General features: G+C 48.7%; 1 protein-coding gene across 2 annotated transcripts; it reads left to right on the top strand.

Annotated features, from left to right (window-relative positions):
* The first annotated feature begins 500 nt into the window (after positions 1 to 500).
* On the top strand, positions 501 to 24,306 carry LETM1 (leucine zipper and EF-hand containing transmembrane protein 1). 2 transcript variants are annotated; one of them, XM_026720445.2, is made up of 14 exons: positions 501 to 613; positions 3,317 to 3,374; positions 7,370 to 7,823; positions 9,045 to 9,188; positions 9,807 to 9,944; positions 10,111 to 10,314; positions 10,550 to 10,669; positions 11,597 to 11,728; positions 13,114 to 13,293; positions 13,535 to 13,675; positions 17,845 to 17,979; positions 18,324 to 18,502; positions 18,835 to 18,973; positions 19,509 to 24,306. In XM_026720445.2, the coding sequence occupies exons 1-14, from the start codon at positions 529 to 531 to the stop codon at positions 19,656 to 19,658; spliced, it is 2,259 nt and encodes a 752-aa protein (XP_026576230.2). In that variant the 5' UTR covers positions 501 to 528; the 3' UTR covers positions 19,659 to 24,306. The 2 variants fall into 2 exon arrangements, with proteins under 2 accessions (XP_026576230.2, XP_026576227.2); XM_026720442.2 differs by having other exon boundaries at positions 18,817 to 18,973.
* The last annotated feature ends 510 nt before the right edge of the window (positions 24,307 to 24,816 follow it).

Genomic DNA, 24,816 nt, shown 5'->3' with positions numbered 1-24,816 from the left:
TCACTGGAGGTTTTCAGAAAGAGGCTGGACAGCCACCTGTCTGAAACGCTTTAGGGTCCCCTGCTGGAGCAGGGGGCTGGACTAGAAGACCTCCGAGGCCCCTTCCAAGCTTGTTACTCTGTTTATATTGGCGCAGGTAGTCCTGGGCTTGCAACCACTCGTTTAGGGACCGAAGTGCAGCCTCCCAGTGTGGTTGTGCGCCCGCCCAGATGGCTGCCCCCCATATGCGGAGCAGCCAGCACCCAAGCACTGGAGGAAGAGAGACCGGGCCGCCGCTTATCGGCTCTCCTGCTTGAGCAGGAGGGGGCTGGACTAGAAGGCCTCCGACATCCCTTCTTTTGCGGCCGGAGGCGTCCCGCCCTGCCCGGAAGCGGCGCCCTTTCCTTTTATTTTATCGTCTCCCTCCCCACCCCCGTTCTCCGAGGCGGCACGTGGCCCTCCCTCCGTCGCCGGAAGACTCCACCTCCCGGCGTGCCCCGCGCCCACTTCCGCCCCCGCCCAGGCGCAGACCGGCTGGCAGGCCCAGGCATGGCGGCCTTCGTGCTGCTGAGGCGATGCGCGCGGAGGGCGCCGGGACTGCCCCGGCCGGGCAGCGGAGAGGCCGCCGCGGCAGGTGAGGAGGCAGGGCTCGGGGGAGGAGGAGGAGGAGGAGGGCAGCCCTCTCGGGCGGGAAGGGCGAAGGGCGGATCCCCGTCAGGCAGATGTTCCACAGGGGAAGCGTTTCTCTCTCTCTCTCTCTCTCTGTGTGTGAGGGGATATGTGGGGGTTGGCAGCCGAGGGTCCCGTCCGGGAGAGGCGACGCTGCTTCCCCGGAGGGCCCGGCCGCTCTGCACCTCCTTCCAGGGACGCTATTATGGGATGTCCCCGGGTCTCCTGAGGTAATCCTGCCCTGCCCGGGAACGCCCCGGGTGCCTCCCCGAGAGGCTTATATCCAGGCCTGCCGGGGCCTGCGGGGCCCTGTGGGCCGAGGCTCACCGCCGCCGCCGCCGCCTCCTCTCCCCCGAGCGGGACGGGGCCCGGACTGTCGCTCGGGGCCCGTCCGAGCAGCGGCTGAGGGTGGCCGGTAGACCGGGTCGTCCCCCCCCGCAGCAGCCCAACGGCCGGACACAAACACCCAGGCAGTCCTCGACTTACGACCACGATGTGGCAAATTGGGACCGGAGGCTGTTCGGTGAGGTTTGCCCCGCTTTACGACTTTCCTTCCTTTAAATCGCTGCAGTTAAATTAGCAACGGGGTTGTTAAGGGATTCCCCATAAACTTTGCTGCTCAGAAAGGTCGCCCAAAGTTTGCCACGTAATCCCAGGAGGCTGCGACCGTTGTAAGTATGAGGCAGTTGCCCAAAGCCTGTGGTTTTGATCAGGGGACCCACGGGGGGAGAGGAGGCTGCAATGGTCGTAAGAGTGGGAAAGGGTCCTAAGTCACTCTTCTCAGTGCCGTCCTCGCTTTGAATGGTCCCTAAAGGAAATGTCGTAAGTCAAGGACTGCCTGTCCATGCGGAATATCCCAGGGAAAGGAAGAGCCAGTGCTCAGTTGGACCGGAATGACAGGCACAGGGTTGGGGGGTGGGGGGGGATAAATTGCATCTCCCAAGGCGAGGTCCCCCAGGTTCTTTGCCTGGCAGGAGACGTACCTGGGCAGGGATTGTCACCATGGTTTGTCCTTTCTCGGGGCTTTCAATGTCAGGGAGTGGCAAGGACCAGCCTTTCTGTTCTTCACGGCCCCTTCATGCTCCTTTTCAGGGGGAAAAGGTTTTCTAGCCCTTTGAGAGGCACCTTTGGGGCCCCTGCGGTTCATAGACCCCATCCCTCCCTCCTGGACTGCCTGGATTGCTTTCTGCACTGCCTGCCCTCCGGGGACACGGATTCGGACACCTGAGGTCCTTGTGCACAGAAAAAAGGATTTCAGAAGTTGTGGGAGCTTCCTCCCTGGAGGCTTTCAAGAAGAGACTGACTGGGCTGGCATCTGTCAGAAAGCGGGCAGACAGGGTCTCCTGCTTGGGCAGGGGGTTGGACTAGTCCAGGGGTCGCCAACCTTTTGGACCTCAGGGACCACCAAACTCATAACTTTAGACCCTGGGAAAATCCCCCCTCCCAAAAAAGTCTGCAGGAAAATTCCCCACCCCATTTTCCGATCATTTGGAATCGATCATTCACAGGATACTGTCTCCAGCTCCGTTCTCAGGGGGAGAGAGAAAGAGACTTTTGGTACCATGCAAGGGAAGCCGCAGAAGTCTTTCTTTCTCTCCCCCAAACTCCACCAGGAATGAGTCTTTGCTGGTGCAGCCTCTTGGAGCAGGAGGCCTTGCAGGGTCCCAAAGACTCATTTCTGGCAGAGTTGGGGGGAGAGAAAGAAAGACCTTGGCTGCTTTCCTTGCGTGCAGCCAAAAGCAGAAGAAGGAAGAAGCAGAAAGAAGCAGCCCGGTGGCCAGGCCAGGCGTGTGGGGCGAATGGGGCAAGTTCCCCCCTTTGCCCCCTCCCCTCACTACCTTGTGTTGTTTATAATGCAAGCGACACAAGCCTTGTGTTCCCACAGGCCATGTGGGAGGCACAGCCTTGTGTTCCTGCACAGCCTGGATTCATTGCTGGGGGGGGGGGGATTTCTCTGCAGACCACCAAAATTTTCTCATGGACCACCAGTGGTCCCCGACCCACTGGTTGGCGGACCACTGGACTAGATGACCTCCAAGGTCCCTTCCAACTCTGTTAATCTGATTTAAAAGAAAAGAATTCATCAAGCTCAGCTCTGATGAATTTCTATAGTTTAAATATAGGTAGTCCTCGACTTATAACAGTTAGTTTAATGACTGTTCAAAGTTATAACGGCACTCAGAAAAGTCACCTTATGACCATTGTTCACACTTTTAAGACTGTTGCGGTGGTCATGTGATCAGAGTTTGGGTGCTTGGCAACTGACTCATTTATGACCACCTGATAAGCGAAGTCAGATTCACTGAACAGTCCTGTTACTAATTTAACAACTGCAGTGATTCACTTTACAACTCTGGCAAGAAAGGTCATAAAATGGGGCAAAATTCAGTTAACAGATGTCTCGCTTAGCAACAAAAAAATTGGGCTCAATTGTGTTTGTAAGTCGAGGACTGCCTGTAGCCTCTTGCTGTGTGAGCTCTAACAAAAACCATTACAGGATCTTGGACTTGATCTTAACTGTGGCCTTATTTCTTCCTGAAGTATTGAATCGTGTGTGGTGGGCAAAGTTATTTTGATATCAGGCTGGGACAAGTGTAATAAGGAGGTTCTTAATCTCTTCCTGGCCTGCCTGCCTGCCTGCCTACCCAGACTGCTTTTCTCCTTGTAGGTCACTTGGAGAGCCTTGCTTGTCTTAGCTGTTCCTCCAGGAGGCTAATAAAAGACTTGTAAGTATGACTCTTTGCCACACGGTTCCCAGTGACCGGCTTACTTTGACAGGTTATGGAAGGGAGGAAGCTTCTGAAAACTACCCCGTCTTATAACAGCTGGTATATATATATATATATATACATGTTTGTAATAAATAACTATAAAGACTGAAATGAAAGACTTCGAGGTGTGACTTGAAGTTTAGCCTTTGATTAGGAGGTGATGATTGTGTGATTAGTTTACCTTTTTACAGTATCAAAATAGGCCTTTCTCTTTAATTTCTTCTCCATTTCGGTTCAGTTACAACTTTCCATATTCATCCGGTTTTGTTTCCTGCCTTCTCAATGGAGCCTTCTTTGTTCCTATCTCATTTGTCTCCCATTATTTCTGTGTTATTGTTTGTATTGGATATTGAATGGGGCGTGCCTATGTTGACAATGTTTGTTATTAAGATGGAAGAGATTATTTTATAGGTAGTACAGTTTGGTCAGTAGTTCTTAATTATGGGATTTTGCTTTGACTTTGATGGAATACAACTTCTGGCAAGTTTGTTTGGAGACGCAAATTTTATATGTGCTCACATATATGATGTGTGAGATGTGTCCACATTTATTCCAGAGGGAGGAACTCTGCAGGATTGGTCTCAGCTGGATTTCGATTTCACCTTAGGTTGATAAGGTAGTCACTGCACAGGATTTTGCTTATCTTTTCCTAAGGGGTGTGGACATATTTGGGGTAAATAAAATACCTGTCTTAAGATTGTTCTTCTATTTTGGCTTAGCACAGACAGGCTTAAATTTGAACAATAAAATTGTTACCATTTTAAGTATTTCTTAATGTGTAGTGCAAAGCAAGAAGCAGAATAATTTTGAAATGTGCTTCCAAAAGTCCAATCCAGAAAAGAAATAGCAAACCAGTTTTGCCATCACATCCACACACAAAAAATGAAATTGTGGGCCTCTATATCTTTACAACTTCAGATTTTCATCATCACATGGCCTACAGACTTATTGGTGGCCTAAAGGATTATTGGTGCTTTGTCCAGTAGTATCCAAGAGTGACAAGCTGATTTTCCCTCTGAGGTTAGGAAGGATGAAAATAATTATCACTTGTTTGGAAGATTATAGAATTATAGGGGAAGAGAATTTACAGAAAACTATGTGTTTATTTTCAGTAGAAAATGTTTATTATGCTCCTTATACCATCTTTATCATAAGATAAACCCAATATATAGAGGTTCATATCAGATGTTTATGACAAACTACAGCAAGCTAAAATTAAAAGGTATTAAAGCAATTATTCTGTAAGATGTATGCATCTTCATTTTCTGAGTGTGTGTTTAAGAACATTTTTAAAAAGTTTGTTCGAAGAAAAAAACTAATTTCAAATAAGCCATTGGAGTTACTCTGGTTTATGAATGGTTAAGATCACTGTATCTTAAGTGTACACATAAGTTCACATAGTTATGAGAATAGTTTACTATCACAGAACACTATGTTTTTTTCTAATAGAGGAGAAGGATGGCCATAGAACATAGAAATCCATTAGGTTTCTTTCATGCAAATTATCTGCCTAGTAGCTAGGAGTAGGGGGAAATTTTAATAGTGAAGTAGTAGACTTCTGCATACAGAAAATTTAAAAATGGGTGCAATATAAATGCACATATTTATATGCTGTCTTTCCGCCCATACATCAAACATAAGCCACCTAGTTATTTAATGAAATGAATTGTGCATAAATTATATTATGACTTTCCCCTCCAAGCTGTCACCAGAGCCAGTACAAAAAGACCATTTACAGTTCTGGGTGGTTGTGCCTTTGACTTGTTTCACAGAGTCAGTGAAGGTCTTTGCGTTTATTTTGCTGCATGGCTGCAAAGGCCATACAGGTAGTCCTCGACTTGCGACCACATTTGAGCCCCAAATTTATGTTGTTTAGTGAGACATTTGTTCAGTGAGTTTTGCCCCATTTTACAATCTTTCGTGCTACGGTTGTTAACTGAATTGCTGCAGTTAAGTTGGTAACATGGTTGTTAAGTGAATCTGGCTTCCCACCTTGACTTTGTTTGTCAGAAGGTCATAAAAAAGGACCATGTGACCCTGGGGCGTTGTGACCGTCGTCAATTGGAATCAGTTGCCAAGCAGCTGAATTTTGACCATGTGACCATGAGGATGCTGCAAAGGCCATGACTGTGAAAAACAGTCATAAGTCCACCTTTTCCAGAGTTGTCACTTTGAAGGGTCACTAAACGAACTGCTGTAAGCCAAGGACTCCCTGTTCCTGGTCTCCTCCTCCCTATTTGTCTCTCTCTCTCCCGCTGATTCCCACCAGCAGAGCAACAGCCATGCCTGCCCACAGCGCTCTGTTAAAAAAAAACAAAAAACCAAGCCCAGCCCTAAAATTGTTGCTTTGTTTTCCTTGAGCCTCCTAAGAGGCAGTTATGGGTTAGTGGGAAATCCCATAAATGTCCTTCCAAGAGACAAGAGCGAATGCCAGGGAAGAGTTGAGTCAGTGAGGGGACGGCAACTCTCTCGCCCGCTGAGGAGCAGCAGCAGCAGCGCTAAAGGGGCTCTGCTTGACCCCCGCGCTCCCTTTGCTCCAGTCGGGGTGGTCTCTAGGCTGCCCAGGGTCCTCCGGGGTCTCGGCCGTTTCTTCCATCGCTGCATGACTCCAGCCGCTCTTCTTTTCTGGATGGAAAATGCTTTCTCTGCAGCTGCTCAGAAATTGGGGTCCCCCCCTTCTCTCCCCCTTTTGATAACCCCCTGAGCAGACAAGCCCAGCCAACCCCAGCCTCCCTCTGATCCCAGCAGTCTCTGCTTCTGTCAGGGGGCTTCCTTCACCCCAGCCCTCCCATTTCAGTCGGACACAAGAGGCTGTCGTTGTGACCACCCGGACTGGGGCACCTCCTTTCTTCCCGAGGGATCCTGCTCCTACAGCCCTGCGCTCAAGTTAGCCTGAATCCCCATCAATTCCACAAGGGAGAAGTTCCCTTTTCCGGCTCAGTGGAGAGGAGGTTTCACCACCCAGACTAGCCTTATAGGGAGGGGATTCCTTGTGGGTGTCCTGTCTTAAGTAGAACTTAAGTAACTCTAGTTAAGCAGCCTAGCTAGATCCAGTCTGGTCTAGTGGTTAAGGTGCCAGGCTATAAAGTGTGAGGCTGTGAGTTCAAATTCCGCCTTAGGCATGAAAGCTGGCCGGGTGACTCACTCTCTGCCCAACCCACCTCAGAGGGTTGTTGTTTTGGGGAAAATAGGTAGAAGATATTTTGGTTCCTTTGTTCTTGAACTCAAATGAAGCAGCTAAGGTGCCATTTGCTGAGGTAGTAACCTGCAATTTTTAGTTTCCGTGGGACTTTCTCACCAGACCCTTTTTCTTCAGGGTTTTGCTTTGCTGCTTGAACGTTGGTTGAAGCAGTAAACTCAGAATTTTCCCTTTTTGGTTCTCCCTTTTTTTCTGTTGTCATAGTGCTTTGTCTTTTCACAGACTCAGTTGTGTAGCAGCGGTGTGTATGCGTAGGAACATCTAACTAGATACACGCTTTGCATGAATGAATCATAGGCGGAGGCCGCCAAGTCCAGTCAATAGATTGCAGGGTGAAAATGTAAACTGAAGCCCCCTCAACAGTTGACTCTGCAGCTCCTGCCCGAAGGCTTCCTTCGCCTCTCCAGCCAAGTCCTTAATACCTGTGCTGAATAGTACTTCTATCAGGACTGAAACCTGTGATGCCCTCTCTCCAAGTTTGATGAGGGACCACTGACTGGCATTCTTTGACAAAGATTTGGGAGTCAGCTATGTATCCGCTTATTTTGGAGCCCACCGTTAAGCAGCCAGAATGTCGTGGAGAACTTTGCCAGAGGATCCATCCTGGCTCTCCTAGTGAGGAAAGGGAAGCCTCTCAAACACACCGTTGCTTTTGGTGGGCCCACTTAACTTACGGTCACTGTAGAAATAAATGGGGTGAAAAGTATACCGTGCGCCATTAAGATTAAAACCTGCCTTTTCTCTCTTACAGGCCTGCCCGCTTAAAATATTGCACTAACATCTCACCTTACATTTATTGCACAAAAGACAGCTACGCCTGGACGAAGGGGTCAGAAAAAAGGCAGGGGGCGGCCCTGAGAGCGTTCGACTCTCGGTGGCCCCCTCCCAGCAGAGGCCTTTCAGGGCCTTGTTGGGTTACGGTAAGGAACTGGCATTCTTCCGCGTCCAGAAACGATGACTCTGTAATAGAGAAATCCCTGAAGACCCTGAAAGACAAAAGCAAGAAGTTGGAAGAAGGGGGCCCCGTTTATAGTCCAGCAGTGGAAGAAACCGTCGTTAAAAAATCCATCGGGCAGAAGATTGTGGACGAGGTGAAGCATTACTACCATGGCTTTCGGTTGTTGTGGATCGATTCCAAAATTGCCGCCAGAATGCTCTGGCAGATTCTTCACGGCAGCTCCATGACCCGCCGGGAGCGCAGACAGGTAACGCTGCCCACGGCACTCTCCCTGGGATGGAAATTCAGTGATTACCAGGCCATGGGACTGACTTCAGTGTTCCTCAGGAGTTCGGTTCTGGTACCGAAGGAATGAAACACCGGCAGGAAAGAAATTAAAGAGGCGAAGAAATAATTTCATGCAGAAAAAGCATTGTGTGTGTACACAGAAACGGCAGAATATTTATATTCATTATCTATAAAGTACAAGGTAGGAGTAGGTAGGGCGAAATGTTAAATTTAGTTAAGAAAAGGATGACCAGATCTGAATAACTCAGCAACACAGGGATTGAAATGTTACAGCAACATAGGTAGTCCTCAACTTAACCGGTCCTCGCACTTACAACCATAGAGCATCCCCATGGTCACCTGATCAACATTCGTGTGCCTGGCACCTGGCGTGTATTCGCAGCGGTTGCAGCGTCCCAGGCTCACGGGAGCACCATTTGCACCTCCCTAGGTAGCTTCCCGACAGCCAGGGCAATGGGGAAAGCTGGATTCGGTTAATGACCACACGATCCACTTAACCATGGTCAGAAAGGTTGGGTGTGACCAATAACCGCTTTGCTCAGCAATAGGCATCGCGGTCCCCATTGTGTAAGTCGAGGACTGCCTGTATGGATTTTATACTATCATGCTTTTAAATGTAATAATAGACGCTCATTATCTCATTTTTCTTGCAAAAGTATAAAAACCGGCCAATTTATATTATGTCAGATTTGAAAACCGCAAAGAAAAATGTGCTTTTTAATGAGAAGTGCAGGTGTGGCATGAAGGTAAATGGAGCAAAATAACACACGATTCGGACACGGCACAGAGCCCACAATTTCTCTCCTAAGACAGAAAAGCCCCTTTTACTCAGTGGTGATTATAGTTGTTGGTGCCGTTTGTGGCTGCTCTGCTGAGGGAAAAGCCCCTTGGATGACTCCATGTAAAGGTTGCAGCTTCGTTTGCAGTAAAGGGCAAGTTTATTAATACCGTTTTCCTCTGTGTTGAAAGTAGGAAGGACTTGTTGCTTGGTCTGAAAAGAAATAATCTCGATAAAACTGATCATAGGTTTTTTTAATAGTTAAAGCTCCCAAAAAAGATACTGTCAATTAGCTGTGTGATAATAGGACCCTCGCTCTTTGCCCAATGCCTGCAAGCAAGGCTGTGGGCTGTTTCCGTTTTCCTCTTGCGATAAACCGAAGCTTGTTTCTTCTCTTGGCAGTTCCTTCGGATCTGCGCCGACCTCTTTCGCTTGGTCCCTTTCCTGGTCTTCATCGTCGTTCCCTTCATGGAATTCTTGCTTCCCGTAGCTTTGAAGTTGTTCCCGAATATGCTTCCTTCAACATTTGAGACAAAATCTAAGAAGGTAACAGTTACATCGGGAAGTATTTGTAGGAAAGTCTATGGAGCGGCAGTATCCCTGGTTAAAATACCCGCTGAAATACCCGTACACCTGAGCAGGTAGGCCTAAGTGTTCCAAAATGCCTCTGCTAGGTGGACCATGCTGTCTGGAGACCCCTCTCTCCAATCACAGCGTGCTCATTTCTGTTAAAATTATGCCCAGTGTTCAAAGGGACGGAATAAAGGATTGCGGAGTGTCCTTACTTCACCTTAGACTCAGGGAAGTTGACTTCAGAAAGCCTGCACGCGAAGGACCTTAAATCTCAATGTGAAAGAACTTGATTTTTAGCGAGAGAGCTCAGAAAATACCTCGATGGAGCGGCTGAGGAGCGGCTCTTCGTTTAGATAACCCTATGCAAAGCTGCGGGCTGGCATACTTGGTTGGGAATAAACTCATTTCGTTCAGTTCAGCTTGGCTTCCAGTAACTGTTCCTGGGCTAGAAGAGCTTACATAAGAACGTTGCTAAATATTGTACCCCTCCGAGATTTAATAGTGTCCAAAGCGGACGTAATAGGAAATTAATTTTTTAATCCCTGTCTGGAGCCGCTTTCTGTTAAAGGGCCTTTTTGTTTTTCTTATTAGGAAGAGAGGTTGAAGAAAGAACTGAGGGTAAAGCTTGAGGTGGCTAAATTTCTTCAAGATACCATTGAGGAGATTGCCTTAAAAAACAAAGCAGCCAAAGGGAACGCTACGAAGGATTTCTCAACCTTCTTTCAAAAGGTATTTGAAAATTTAAGTTGTGTTGTTGTGTTTTATCACCAGGCAAGTGGATAATAATAGACACATCTGACACAATCATAGTTAACATTTCTTAGGGTCAATCCCTGCTTTTCTGAGGAAAAAGTGGCTGTGGTAAGACTTCATAGCGTACCATTTCTAATTTCAGATACGCGAGACGGGTGAGAGGCCGAGCAACGAAGAGATTTTACGGTTTTCTAAGCTGTTTGAGGACGAGCTGACCCTGGACAACCTCACAAGGCCCCAACTGGTTGCTCTGTGTAAACTTCTAGAACTTCAGTCCATCGGAACAAACAACTTTCTTCGCTTCCAGCTAATAATGCGACTGAGAAGCATCAAAGCAGATGATAAAGTAAGTGTGTGGGGGGGGGGGAACTTTTTTTGTTTACGGTTTATTTAAAGAAACTGTGTTGTGGAAAAGAAGATTAATTTTAGAATCACGATGCATGTGGAGGGGAACGGGGCTCAAGTGGAGAAAGGTCATGAGCTATTGTTCTGAAGGAAGAGAGCTGCCTGTTGTAACGGTTGTTTCTGAATATTTGGAGAATGAGCGTGTGTGTGCGCTGTTCCTCTTTCGTCCTGTCTAGCTGATAATGGAGGAAGGCACGGATAGCCTGACAGTAAAGGAGCTGCAAGCAGCCTGCCGAGCGAGGGGCATGAGAGCCCTCGGCGTCACGGAGGAGCGGTTAAAGGATCAGCTGAAGCAGGTATTGGATCCGCCAGGAGTGTCAGAAGGCTTTGGTCACGAGGCCCAAACTCCTCCTGGATCCCGACGGGAGCAATTCAGGCACAGAAGCGCTTACTCAGAATACTCTTCATGAGAGAGAACGGCTCAAGAACCAGCAGAGCTCTGCTAAAAACTGCCAGGGCCCAATTCTAACTCATGCATGGAATTTTGAACTGCAGACAGACACCCAAACATGCATATGGGCCTGGGGGCGCAGATGTCTTTTGAGCCAGAATGGCTCACGGGATGGAACCCCCCAACCTTTCTGCCTCTGCTGGGGGAGGCCTGGCTTTTGCAGACATCCAGGTTTTTAAGCAATAACCCAGAGAATATAGTACCCGCCTCCCTTGCCTGGCAATTCCAATCTGGACTCTCATCCTTTGACCAAATCTGGAAGGAGATTTTATCAAAGGAAGGAGCTCTGCTAGTAATTTTGGGAATTTGCATCGCATCCTAAAATCTTCGCCAGTTCTCACTTATGAAATCTGTAAAAACACAGTGGAATGTTGAAGACGATGATATTCCTAGCGACTTAATACTTTCTCAGAATTTGGAACGTTGTCTGTGGAACAGGTAGATTGCCATAGTTTTGCGACCGTGGGCTTCCTGGGTGTGTTTTCAGCACTATTTGCATTATGTAGTATCTTGTAACTGCTGATACTTTTCCAACCTCGATCTTGTGCTATTCAAAAACCTTACTTCGAGAAGAGTTGTTGCTCTGAGGCAAATTATACAGTGCTTCTATTTCAGCTTTAAATTATTGTATCTCCCATTTTGTGTGTCCCAGTAGGAAAAAATATTGCCACTTAAGATCTAAAAGGCCTTCTTTTAAAGGAATAATTGCTTTCGTATGATGGTCTCTGCATCAAACCAAGAACTCCTGATATTTTATCTTGTTTAATTGCAGTGGCTGGACTTGCACCTGAATCAAGAAATCCCAACCTCCCTGCTTATATTATCCAGAGCTCTGTACCTCCCGGAAACTCTGTCTCCGGCTGACCAGCTGAAAACGACCTTGCAAATCCTCCCTGAGAATGTGGTAGGTTTTGCTTTGCGTGGCCAGCCTTTTTCTACGAATTAGCGGTCTTGGAAGCAGTCAAGGTGTTTGTAGCCTTAGGAATTTTACACCTTGGGGAGATACGTTGTTCAAGGTTTCACATCCACCCCCAACCCTCTGCGTTAGAATGATTTCATTCAGTTTGGAATAAGTTTTCACGTTCTTTCACGTTTGGTAACAAATCTGGTTGTTAAAGGCAATCTGTGTCGCCCCAAGAGCCATTCGTGTCCCTTTTCCGTGGACACTAAGACAGAGTGGAGGGAAGAAGGCCCAGCTTGCTGTGATGGATTGAGCAGAGCTGATCTCTGGGAGCTAAAAAGGTGTGGTATGAATTGGTCTCTCTACCCACGGAGATGCCGTCTCGCCCAGGCAGTTGGCCCAAGCTCTTGTCTGGGTGGCATCTCGGCGGTTCTCAACCTTTCCCTTCACCGCCCTCTAAGCACCTTTGGTGGCCCCCAAGGTTCAACTCAAGGCTTAAACCACGGGGTTTCCTCCAGCCTCCGCGGGGCCCCTCGGGGCTCCATGGGCCACCGGGTGAGGAGCACCGCAATATCTGAGTAGCCTCTTCGTGATGTGTTCCCCGGGCAGCTTTGCTGTCCTTGCCTCCAAGGCAGTTCAGTTTGTCTTAAAAGGAACAGAGTAACGTGCTTGGTGTTATTGGAACATTTGCGGCCGGAAGGGCAAATCCACCTGTAGATGGGCGGCTTATCCCACTGCAGTCCTCGACTTACAATAGTTCATTTAGTGACCGTTCAAAGTTACAACAGCGTGAAGAAAAGGGACCTCTGGCCATTGTTCACGCTGACAGCCGTGGCAGCATCCCCAAGGTGGCCACGTGATCCGAACCCAGCAGCTTGGCAACTGACTCGTACTTACGACAGTCACTGTGTCCCGGGGTCACATGATCCCCTTTTGGGACCTTCTGGTAAGCAGAGTCAACGGGGAAGCCGGGTTCACTTAACCGTCACGTCACTAAATTAACAACTGCAGTGATGGGCTTAACAACTGCCACAAGACAGGTCGTAAAATGGGGCAGAACCAATTTCTCACTTAACCACCTAAATGCTGGGCCTCATTGTGGCCGTAAGTTGAGGACTCCTTGTTCCCTATGGAGAGCCGCGGGGTTTTTCCTCCCGGGCTGTTTTCTTCCCGTCTTGTTAGGCGGCTTCTCAGAGCTTCTGGCGGGTCTCTGCGGAAGGTGGCGTTACCTGCCTGGGTGAAACCAGGGCTCAGTTCCCTGGGCTGCAGGACCCGGCTTGTTGCTCTGCAGGCCGAAGCCTTCGCCTCCTCCGGGAAAGCCCCGTGTGTCTCCGCAGGTGTACATTTCATTTTTTTTTCTCTCTCCCCCCGCCCTGAATTAAAAAAAGGCAAAAGAGGCTCAGGTGAAAGCAGCGGAAGTGGAAGGGGAGAAGATTGACAACAAAGCCAGACTGGAAGCAACGCTCCAAGAAGAGGAAGCCATCAGGAAAGAACAGCACGAGAAGGAGCTGGAAAAGCTTTCCGAAGCGGCCGAAAAAGCCAAAGAGACGCTTCACGCTGCGGAGAGGGTGAGTAAGGGAGGCCGGAGGGTTGAGGAGGCCGTGACGTGGATGCCACGCTGAGCTCCTGGAGGGGAACGGCGGGATAGAAATCCTCCCCATGACCTCAAGGGAGGAGGCCAAGGAAGGCTTTGCCGTTCTTCTGCCAGAAGCCCTCATGAAAGGGCCGGGCGTCCATCTCGCCGTCCCCAACGTGAAACGATACTTGAGCCGCACGGGTCTAATTGTTGTCTTTCCTGTGTTCCGGAAGGAGGTGGGCGTAGATCTGGATCCCTCAGCTCTGAACAAAGTCTCCCTAGATGCCACTGCTGACCGAGAACCGGCAAAAGTGACCCTAGCCCTCCAGTCAGAGGTTTTGACGGATACGGCCCCCGTGTTGGAAGGCACGAAGGTAAAAGCTGAGGTGGGCGGGAGGCGACTGGGTCACGCTGGGAAGCTCAGCGCAGGCTCTGCAAGGGGGATCGGGAGGCAGGTCAGGGTTGCTCCATCCAATTACCAGAGACGACACAGAGAAGGATTGAATTCATTACCTGCTGGTTACTTAAGGTTCCAGTCCCGGTACTTAAAGTTAGGCTGGGCAGTCTTTGGCTGATGAAAACTGGGCTGCTTAAGATTTGAGTGTCAGCACTGTGGTGAAATAAAGTTGGAACGCTATACTAGGAAAAGTCATAAGAAGTCAGCTTCAGTTAAGCTGCTTAAAATGAGACTGATCCCAGCATTAGATAGCTGCCATCTAAAAATAGGACAAAGACCATTTTATCTACTGTTGCTCAAGGAGAATAACGTTTAGTAGCTATGTGTACCAACAAAGACCTCAATAGTGCTCTATGAATCTTTCAAACTCCTCAAGTCTTTCGCCATGTTACGTTCTGGAAGAATTGCTATCAAGGCGCAATTGGGAAAACTGAGGACTCAGTGAAGATCAGTGTAAAATGGGCAGAACCCAAAACATACCCAGTTGTCTCTTGTCAGCCCCAGATCTCTGGAGCAGAACCATTCAAAAGGAGGGAGGGTTTTTTGGTTTTACATTTTTCCCCTAGTAGCACTCAGAGGACGGCTCCAACGAGCCAAAGCTCAGAGTCTCCTCTTTGAGCAGGGACTATTCTCTGCGAAGGGTACCTGGCAAGTATTAACTCTGCTTAGATCAGCCTGACGTTCTCTATCCATACTCTTTGCTGCTTACAGGGAGCGGCCTTGCCCCCTCTTCACTCTTGAGAAAGCAGGAGGTGTAAACCCAGAGAGAAAGAGAGCGGCGATGTAAGGGGTCTCTTGCAAGTCCACCCTCCGTTCTGTGAGAGTAAGGCCAACTGAGTAGAAGCGACAGGTTGGCCAGGAGTTGAGTGTATTTAACAAAACGCCTGTTGCCTCTAGTTGTATTAAGCCCCTTTTGGGTTGGGGGGGGGGCGGCAATTGGCCCCTGAAGTGTTGGCCTAAGTAATTCAGATTGAATTTCTGAGGAAGCAGGTAGAGAAAAGATCGAATTGTGCCCTTTATACGGGAGATGGGCCGCTCTCTATTTGGCTTCACATGCTTTGACTGCCAGGGGTGCAAAACAGTCCCCGTTCTGCAGCATTTCACCCTCTCGAAGAAGAAGAAGAAGAATTTGTAAGTGGCGCTTTGTGGGGCCGAGCGAATAAACTTCGGTGCGCTCTTCGGCCAGCAGTTTTCTGGGGAACGGTCCCAGGCGTTTGTTTTATAAGGGGAGCCTCGCTCCCTTTTGAGCCCCTGGGTGCCTCCTGCGTGAGCCCTTTGCTCTCTCTGGAAAGAAGAAGATTTTGACACTTGCTATAATCCCTCTCTCAGTGATCTTCTTTACCAGAGCCTCCAAAGCTCTTCTGGCTGTGGGACTTTGGCCGGATGGCCGAGTTAGCCACAGACCGTGGAGGGCATGGAGAGCCTCTCGGCCTAAGCGGATTGAACAGGCAGGTTTCCTAAGCAACCACTGGGAGGTCGGATGTGGACGTTGAGCGGAAGTGGACAGAGAGCAGGCAGCTTCTTTGAACTGCCCCTTTATCACAGCAAGCCACTATATAGTAATGATCAGGTAACACCTTCAGACTGGTGCAGTTACAAAGAACCCGGCTAAGAGGGGCTGGGCCCAGCCTCCCTTTTCCCCCAGAGAGAAATTTGTCCAGGAAACAGACTCAGACGTGATTTCTTACCAGTGGAAGCTGCGTGAAAAAGTTAAGGATCCCTCATTTGCAGGATGCAGTCGAAAATCATTTGGGAATCATTTCTTGGCTAGAAAGTCAACAAAAGCATTGTCAAATAGGAGAGCCACGTTGGTGGGGAATCAGGCTAGGAACAGAGAGACCGTGAGTTCTAGTCCCCTCTTAGGCACAAAGCCAGCTGGGTGATCTTGGGCCAGTCTCTCTCCGGAGGAGGAGGAGGAGGAGGAGGAGGAGGAGGCCAGAGAAAAGCCCTGCCAAGAATACGCCAGGGATTTATTCAGGCAGCCTCTGAGAATCGGTTGAAGGGAAAGGGGGAAAAATTGTCCTATTAGACTGGTTTTGCAAACAAAGTAATTTCAGAGTTAATGTGGATTCACTTTTTCCGCTTCATTTTGTCAGCATCTCTTGGTAAAATATTTTAGCTTAAACAACACCTAGATCTGGAATACGGAGGCTCCGTGTTTTTCAAAATTCAGCAGCCTAGTTTTAATGGAAGCGCTATTCTGTTTTATATGCTGTTTTACTTCCTAAAAAGTTCCCGTTGATTTGGGTGTTCTTTCAGTGATAACGTTTGTGGGATTTTTTTTGTGCTTTTGTGTATATTGCAGGCAGGGGTAAAATGGATGTAATACATGTAAGCAAGTAATATAATTTGTTATAACTTTTTCCTGTCTTGCACAGTGTGCTGCATCATAGCGTAGCATGCCCCATAAGATAGCCAGTTTGTAACTCAGTCTGTGAAAGTTTGTAGTGCAGAAGGATGCGGGAAAGGCACGAGAAGGTAGGTGGATTTAGCCATAGCATAAAGTAAGTTTGTCAGCTATTTTGCAATTTAATGAAAAGTGCAGGCATTCTCGCTTTACCCGGATTTAACTAATATTTGTGCATAAATAGAAATGTTGTTAACGTTCACGTGAGTATTTGCTGTTTCCACAAAAACTTGAAACATGGACTTTGAATTTCATAAGTCGGCAGCCTCCTCCTCCTCCTCCTCCTCCTCCTCCTCCTCCTCCTCCTCCTCCTCCGGTCCTCAGTCTTCAGTTTGCTCTAACTAAGCTGTACTCATTGCTATTTTTTCCCTCAGTTTCTCTTATTTATTTTATTTTTGCTCCTTTTTTTGTACTGGGACTGCCCCGCCTGGTCTTACCCAGGAAGTTGCTCATCATCTTTGTCCGGATGATTGGTCCTGCCAGCCTCTCTGTTCATGCCCTCCCCGGTCCCTCCGGGGAGCTTCCTGGCTGTCCCGGAAGGGGTGGGCTCCTTCTCCGCCTGCCCTTCGATTCCTCCGCTGAAGGGAAGACGTGGTTCGGGCAGAGCTTTCTTCCTCAAGTCCGAGCCTTTGGTCGACTGACAGGAGTCTCCTTGCCGCTTCACGTGTTGCCCGCTAGGCTAAACTTGACTGAGAGCCAGTTTGGTCTAAGGGTGACGGCGCCAGGCTGGAGACGGGCAGTTCTAGTCCCGCCTTATCCATGAAGGGTGGCTGGGTGGCTTTGGGCCAGTGCCTCCCTTTCAGCCCAATTCACCTCACAGGGTTGTGGTTGTGTTGGGGAAAAGAGGAGGAGGAGGAGGAGGAGCGTTCGACAGCCGCCTGGAGTTATTTGTAAAAACGATCCAGCTGGGGCACTAGCCCACCTCGTAACTCTCTTGGATGGGCCCAGGGGAGTCACAGAGCCCTCCTACCCGGCCGTACCAACAAAGGTCCTCCTGGGTGAAAGCAGCCCCTTCCCCCCCCCGGCTCCTCTCCAGGGTCTTGTCCGTTGCCCTCGCCTGCTCTCTGGACACGTTCTCAGCCCCTGTGGCCCAGGGCCCCATCCTCCGAGCGTTTCTCCAGGGGCAGGGGCCTCCGCCGTGATCACGTCTGCGTGGCCGGGGTTCCTGGGGCCCTCCAGGGTTCATGGCAGGCAGGGGGCCGAGAGAAACCGTGGGCTCCAGCGGCCTCTTCCAAATAACCAGGGAGGCGTCCGTGGAAATCCAGGCCGAAACCTCTCAAGAACAGCTGCCTGCCTCCACTCTGAAAAGCGTGGCATTGTCCTTCGTCCTGTGGGGGCTGCAGTCAGAGGGGCAGGTCTGCGCCACTTGGACCTGAGCGCATTCTTTCACATTGAGGAATACGAAAGGTGGTGGCTGCATGTCACGCGGAGCGGGCCTGCGGAATAGGTAGAGCTATAGAATGCCAACCGTAGTCGATCTCTCTCCGTGAGGATCCACGCTGAATTCATGGAGTGGCATCCAGAGAGACGAACGTCACTTGCCCTTAAACCCCTCCGGTTCCTGGGTCTCCCGTAGAGCCTCTTGGGTGGTGTATTTTAGGTGGGCAGGAGGAGGAGGAGGAGGACGTGGAGGAGGGCCGCGGGGGCTTAGCGCTCTTTTTCCTTCCCCATTGACGTAGGGCGAAGAAATAACAAAAGAGGAGATTGACATGCTAAGCGATGCTTGCACTAAACTGAAGGAACAAAAGAAGCTGCTGACAAAGGAGAAGGAAGAACTGGAGGACCTGAAGGACGACGTGCAGGAATACAGCGAGGTGAGGCCAGGGGCTCCCCCTCTGCATCTCCCAGCTCTGACGGAGGGGAACGGGGGCCACAAAGGCAGCTTCCTTTCTGGGTTTCTCTCCGTGCTTGGAGACTCCCAGAGTCCCTGGCATGGTTTGGGCTCCTTCAGTCCTGAGGCCTTGCCCTTCCTTCAGACCCCGGGCCGGGGCTCCTGGGTTGAGTATCCGCCCCAGGGACACAGCTGCCCCTGCGTCTTCAGAGGGTCCCGGGGACCCTGCGGCTTTCGTAAGCCTGGGCTGGGCTCCCATCGCCAGCTCCCCCCTTCAGTATCAAAAGGTTTACGTGTTAAGAAAAGGCGTCCCTCTTTCACCCTTAGGATTTGCAAGAAATCAAGGAACTGTCTAAGAACGGACCCGAAGAGGTGGAGGAATCCAAGGCCAGCAAGAGGCTGACTAAAAGGGTGAACCGAATGATTGGGCAGATCGATCGAATTATTCTGGAGCTGGAGACAGACCAGAAACCAGCCGGAGAAGAGCTGAGCGGGGGTCCCATTGGGTGAGTGGTGGGCAGTGTGGCCAGGGGGGAGGAGCTCTGCCATCGCAATCCATTCAGGGGAACGGGGGTGGGTGGGGGTGGGGCTTTTGAAAGGGGCCAGCCTTTGAGGAACAAAAAGGAGGCTGCCCACGAAGGAGTCCCGGGTGTCAGAGAAGCTCTGTGGTTCCTGGCTTCCTCCTTACAAGGAATGGGGAAAAAAAAGGGAAAAATCCAGGCGGCAAACAATTTGGGATTTCCACCCGAACGAAGTAGGCTACGCAGAGACTCCGCCCGCGCCCACCGAGCCCTGGTAGTAACCGCTTGCTTCACTACAGGCTGCGTTTCCCACTTAGGGAGAACCTTATCAGCCTCCAGGATCTCATCAACGTGATGAAGCAGCTCCAGGAAATCCCCGAAGGGAAGCTGAACAAGCTGGCCGAGGCGCTGGACGAGAACAAGGACGGCAAGATCAACCTGGATGACGTGGTCAAGGTGAGCCCTCTGAGCAGCAGCAGCAGCAGCAGCATTGCAGGGCAGGGCCGGGCAGGGCGGGGGGCTGGCTTCGTGTGTCTCCCCGGCAGTCGCTCCCGCCAGCCCACCTGGGACCACTTGCAGCCTCCTGCTTGGAGGTGCCCTGAGTTGTCTTCGCACTCTTGTGTCTGCATAGTGTAGCGTGGCAGCCGGGGTGGAATATTTCAGCTCCTAGAGACGTTGAGGATTAAGGGCGAAGGCTACCTGGGAGGAGGAAAGTCGGTCCTCCAGCGTGTTTGTCAGAGAAATAGCATTTCCCAAATAACGGCATTCATTCACGGGAAGAAGCACCTGTTTCTTTGGAAAAGGCCTCCTGATGTTCTTCAGCGGTGGCCTTTTATGCTGCTTGGTGCTTGAGTCAGGCAGGATTTAGGGACAAACTTTGTTTTTTAAGGCACTCGGGTTTCTTTTCTTTCCTGTTCGAGCTTTTCAAAACTATTTAGGAAGGAAACCCAAGTGGCACACGTAACCCATACCTTTAAAAATGTTTGCCTAGGTGATCGAATTGATTGACAAGGAGGATATCGATATCTCTACCAAGCAAGTAGCCGAGATCGTATCGCTGCTGCACAAGGAGGAAAAAGTGGAAGAGATTGAGAAGACCAAAGAAAGCCTGGAGAAGGAGGCTGCCGAGGTGAAGAACTAGCCCTCCAGCTCAGCGGCTGACTGGAGGAAGGCGGCCTCCTCCTCCTCCTCCTCCTCCTCCTCCTCCTCCTCCTCCTCCTCCTCCTCCTCTGTACCTGAGTCAGCACTTAGCAGTGGTGAGATGAAGCGCCCTGGTAGTTTTCCAACTAATCAAAGATAAAAGTAATTTTGGGACCCTGGAGAGACAAACGATCATTCCATGAAATAGAAACTGTTCCGGTCTCCTAAGAAAACGCCCCGTCCTCTACAGTGACGTTGGCTCTTGGGTCTGGCGGGTTGATTCAGTCCCTTTGTCTCTCGGTTGTGATAGAAATCAGAAAATCCTTTGCAATGCCCGAGGGAATCACTGCTCCTTTCAAAACTCTGCTACCTTTGCTTGTCACAGAGATAATGATGTTTTTCTCCTTGGGAAAGTGAAAATCTCTACCGCAAAGTCTCCAACAACCGAAACCACTCAAAAATGACTAAATCCAGGCGAAACTTGGTTTCTGAAAGTTTTGGAATTATTTTATGTTAACACATGTAGAATTGCACTGCAGCCGTAATTTAAAAAACAAAACGGAAATCTTCTTGAACATTTTTATTTGGGCTTGATTAATGTTAATTAATCTCAGTGTTTAAAAAGAGAAAAAGATATCGCACTATTTAGCTATCCATACGCACCCTTTTAAAAAAGGGGTTTAAATTCTCTCACCCCTCTAATCCCATTCATGTTTCTCTCCATTTTATCCATTTATCCAATTTCACTTATACATAATCTGGACTCCCAGAGTTTGCAGATCAGACCTCCATTAGCTACAAGGCGACTTTGAACTTGTAAAAAAAAAAGTCTATCAAATCACTGTTTATATAATAGGTGTACCTTAATCAGGAGATTTTTTTCACCTTGGATGTGAAATAACAATAAATAATAAATAATTCAACATACTGGAAACATAAAAAAAATGGCCTATATAATCATGACAATTAAAGGCTGCTAACAAGTATCTCCCTTAGTTTGCTTTTGATCTCGTCCGTTCTGCTGTGTGGTTGTGCTAGTTGTCCAGGCGGTTTTTTCTTAAGCAGCCCTTTAAAGCATTTGGGGGGGGGGGGATTCCGCGTCTGTTCCCAGAAATAGGTGGGGGTTGAAATTGGTCTCGTGAGCCCGAACTTTTCTGTTTCCAATTAACGGCACTTGGGTTTTGCCAGGGCTCAGAATCTGCCTTGCCGTCCTTTAATTGAGGTGTAATACGGATCATCCCCTCGGGGGCCTCCCAGGTTTGGTTCCGGAATGAAGAGCAAATGGGTCTCAGACCCCAGTTGGGAGGGGTTGAAATGGCCCTGGCCGCTCAGAGGGATTTGCCCCCGTTTCCTAGTTTTGCTGCCGCCTTAGTGCTGTTGATAGGCAGGACACACAGACTGAGCCCATTTCTTCTCCTCTTCCAGTTGTGATACGCTTTGGTTTTATGGGGACGCGGCTGAGGTGGCATCTGGTGACCTGGGAAGTTCTTTTGGGGCAGACTTGAAATATGTTTCCTTGTGAAGAGAGTGTCTGCAGCTGAGTTGGGCTCAAAGGGGAAAAACTCCCCTAGCAATTTAAGCATCCGTGGAGAAGAACTCCCCTTTTTCATGGCGCACAGGATGGACCCTCCTTTTTACTGCATATTTATTCCTGTGACAGATTAGCAAAAGGGAGCCCAATCTGTCCAAGTGCCTGTTCTGGATTCAAGAGAAAATCCCGACTGGAGGAGGGCAGGAGGAATGGTTGGACATTCTTACAACTGCACTTCACAGTATATGCCAGGTTGCGGCAGCTACGTGAGGCTACAAAGTACATCTGTCAAACCTGTGTAGTTGCTGTTTACGCGTTGTCGCAGAGGAGGTGGAAAGCCGCCCCCAAGCTAAATCGTGTCTTGCTATTGGAAACAATTGTGTGCATTCACAGTGTCCGGAGGCATTTCAGTGATTAAGTCCATCCTGTGGATACTAAGATAGTTCTGTGGCCTGGTGCTAGCGTTGTGCGTCAGTTGACCTCCCCGCTGAAGGAAGCCCCAGCGACCCCTTTCCGTTCCCCGTTGCCTTCCTAGCTCCTTGTTGCTACGGCTTCCCTTCGCCCAAACCGTGGCTGGTAACCTAGCAAGGGATTGTCTCACTCGGGCAGGGGTGTGTAGGCGGCGGTGTGTCTGCAGGGGCAACGGCACACGAAGTGATGGGAGAGGGGAACTGCCTCACCTGCCCTTTGCCCACGAGGGCATCAGTCACACACACACACACACCCCCGTTCACCTTTTGGGAAAGAGAAAGGAGCGGCTGCCTCTCCGAGAGGAGATCCGGAGTTGCTGACAGGCATCAACTCCAGAGAAGGTTTGGATTCTGTTTAGGGGGGTCTCTCGGGGGACTTTCAGTGCCTTTAGACTAGCAAGGGGGGCTCACGCTGGTCCTAGATCAGGCAGTTTCCTTCGCTTGGCTTCTGTTTCATTTTAGCTTCTGTAGCTTGAGCAGCAGGTCTGAGCAAAGAACTTTGACAGCTGAGGGCCTATATACATACATATATATATATATTTACGGGAGCCAGTGGCGGGCTTCTTGTTTTGCATATAGAAATTGCCAGAATTCCATTTAAAACTGGGGGAAAAAACACCCCAGTCTCAACATCAACTCCTGTTGATAGCTGGCAGGAATCAACCGCCGGTCTCGGTATAACGCAGCTTTCTGCCTTTGCTGTAGGATGCATAAAGGACAATGCAGATAATCATAAGCTTTCTGTATTTAGGGGTAGATAAATTGGCATTAGGCATCTTTTGCGCTTTGTACACGTGTATGGACTCTTTCTGGTGGATACGAATAAATATCAGTTGGATTTAAATGCAGAATGGTTGTACGGGATTAGAGTGCTGAAGACCTAAAATAGGAAAGAAAAATTGTGTTTTCAATAAACATTAATTTTCAGAAATAACATCTGAGACACGGCAAGTGGTAATAAATCCCAGATGCAGAATATTAAACGTTTGACATTTCATATGGCAAACGGCATCTACAAGCCTTACCCCCCCCTTTATTTCTGGAAATAATTGTTTGTATTTCTGTCCAGGACACAGAGTGGTATGTGGCCCCGGGGCTGCAGAGTTAGGCTGTCTCTGTCTCTGTAAGAGGCAGAAGGGAAGACAAGGGCTAAGTTCATACGCGGGTTGACTGGCAACGGTGAGTTATCAAAGGTAATAATGGGTGAGAGCCCGATTGGTTGGCACTATAAGGTGGTACTTGCAGGACAGTTGAATGTGCCTCATCTTTTGTATTCAAAGGATGAAGATTTTGCCCCCGTTCGGATGTAAAATAAAGAATATACTATTCAGTCTACGTTAAAATATAACCAAGGCCCTTTCCTTGGTAAAGAATATTCTGCTGTTCATATTTTGATGTAGGCTGCTGTTGAGGTGGTATTGAGAGGTACAACTTCCTTCAGTTTTTTCACATAACTGGTTGAATGTCCAGCCGTTCAAAGCTCTTTGGGTCACTCCAGAGTCCGCAAGTCCAGAGATTTGGGGGCCTCAGACTAATGGTGCACCTTCCCTCCCTCTTCACAGATGTCTGCATCCAAGCTGTTGCCTTCCACCCGTAGCGCTGCCCCCTTTTGCCTGCCAGCCAGATGGGTTCACTTTCTCTCTTACCGAGCCTGGGGCTGGAATTAGGGCCCCCCTCCTTCCCCCGGGGAAAGAAAGTAAATCTACAGGCTTCGGGGATCCCTTCATTTACAGTTAAAATGACCAGAGCAGAGGCTCCTCCAGTGCAGTGTGTGATTCCCTAAATATTCAAGGACGTCCTAGGAGAAAACAACAACTACTGAGTGAATTTTGTGATTCTTTTTTTAAAAAAGGTTAGGAACTCACGGGGCAAACATGGTCCTTTTAAAGGGGCAACCGCTTTTTTCAACCAATATTTTCTTTTTAGAAAAAAATGTGATAGGATCAGAAAGCCAGATCTGAATACTCCCTTGCCAAAATAGAGAGAGAGACAGAGAGAAAGACTAGATTTTTTGGCCTTTTCAAGAAAGACCCCTCTCCTCGCCCTAGAAGGAAACTGAGGCTGGTGGGGGGGGGGATCATTTCGGCTGCCCCCTTTCAGCCCCGGAGGGGTAAGGATGGAATGAGGTGGGCCCTTGTACACTCCACTTGACACTGGGAGGGACGTTATTTCCTTATCAAGATTTGAAATGGATCCACATTGGCAAATCAGCCGTTTTTAAGAATACCTTAACTGGCAACCTAAGCTTGTAGATAATCTATTAGCAGAGAAATTTCACGCTATTTCATAGATTTTAACAATTAGCACGAGGCAAACCATCTGGCTTTTTTTTCTAAAAGGGAATTTGATTCTCTTTTGAAAAGAGCTTTGAACCATCCCCAGTTACATAAGATCTGAGTTGAAATACATTTCTGTGTGTAACGCTAGTGGTGCTTTGTGTTTAATATGTATAAAATCCTTTTTATCTTTCTAAGGTTAAATTATTATATAAAATACCATTATTAAAGAAAAACCATATCCTATTCCTCTCTTTTACCGTGGATTATTTATGAATAAAATCTTACATAATCAACATGTCAATATTGATCATGTGAACTGAAAGACAATACTTCTCGGTGTACAGCGGAATAAAAAATGATCGAAACTTTTGATGTTTGTTTGCCTTTGACTTTACGTTGTTTGTTCACCTGCTTTAAACTGCTTTTTACAAACTGAACAGTTCATTGAAGCTTAACTGGTACACGTGTGATAGAATTATGATTAGCAAGCGCAGGGTATTAGACCAAAACGGGCGATTTCACTCAGCAGATGCCTTTTAAAAGCTTGTTTCTCTATATTCACTGTCTCCAGCCATTAAATCCATGATTGGATGGCTCTTGTTGGTCCTTTGGGTGATCTAGAAAACCCCAAATAGTCCATTTCTTTCTCGCTGCTTTTTCCCTTTTTGGAAAAAATAAAAAAAACAGAGTTTTAGGCCAAGCAGTTGGTCTTCTTTTTAATCACATCCCTGAAATCGGGCGTCCCTTTATCCAGGATGATAGGAGGTCTGCTGCCTTGACCAGGGGGCTGGACTAGAAGACCTCCAAGGTCCCTCCCAGCCCCAGGATTGTACATTTTCTTTGTTTTCTAAGATAATTGATGAGGTTTTTTTTTTTTTA

The sequence above is a fragment of the Pseudonaja textilis genome, chromosome 8 (genome assembly GCF_049901715.1).
Source record: "Pseudonaja textilis isolate UNSWEBS1 chromosome 8, rPseTex1.2, whole genome shotgun sequence".
Classification (NCBI taxonomy): Eukaryota; Metazoa; Chordata; class Lepidosauria; order Squamata; family Elapidae; genus Pseudonaja; species Pseudonaja textilis.
This window is presented reverse-complemented; position numbering and strand designations above follow the sequence as displayed.

Bases quoted from the DNA above. Each gene is read 5' to 3' on its own strand.
- LETM1 (XM_026720442.2), top strand. From the start codon at position 529: ATGGCGGCCTTCGTGCTGCTGAGGCGATGCGCGCGGAGGGCGCCGGGA. The intron at 9,189-9,806 runs GTAACAGTTACA...TTTTCTTATTAG, and splicing joins TTGAGACAAAATCTAAGAAG to GAAGAGAGGTTGAAGAAAGA. The intron at 10,670-11,596 runs GTATTGGATCCG...GTTTAATTGCAG, and splicing joins TAAAGGATCAGCTGAAGCAG to TGGCTGGACTTGCACCTGAA.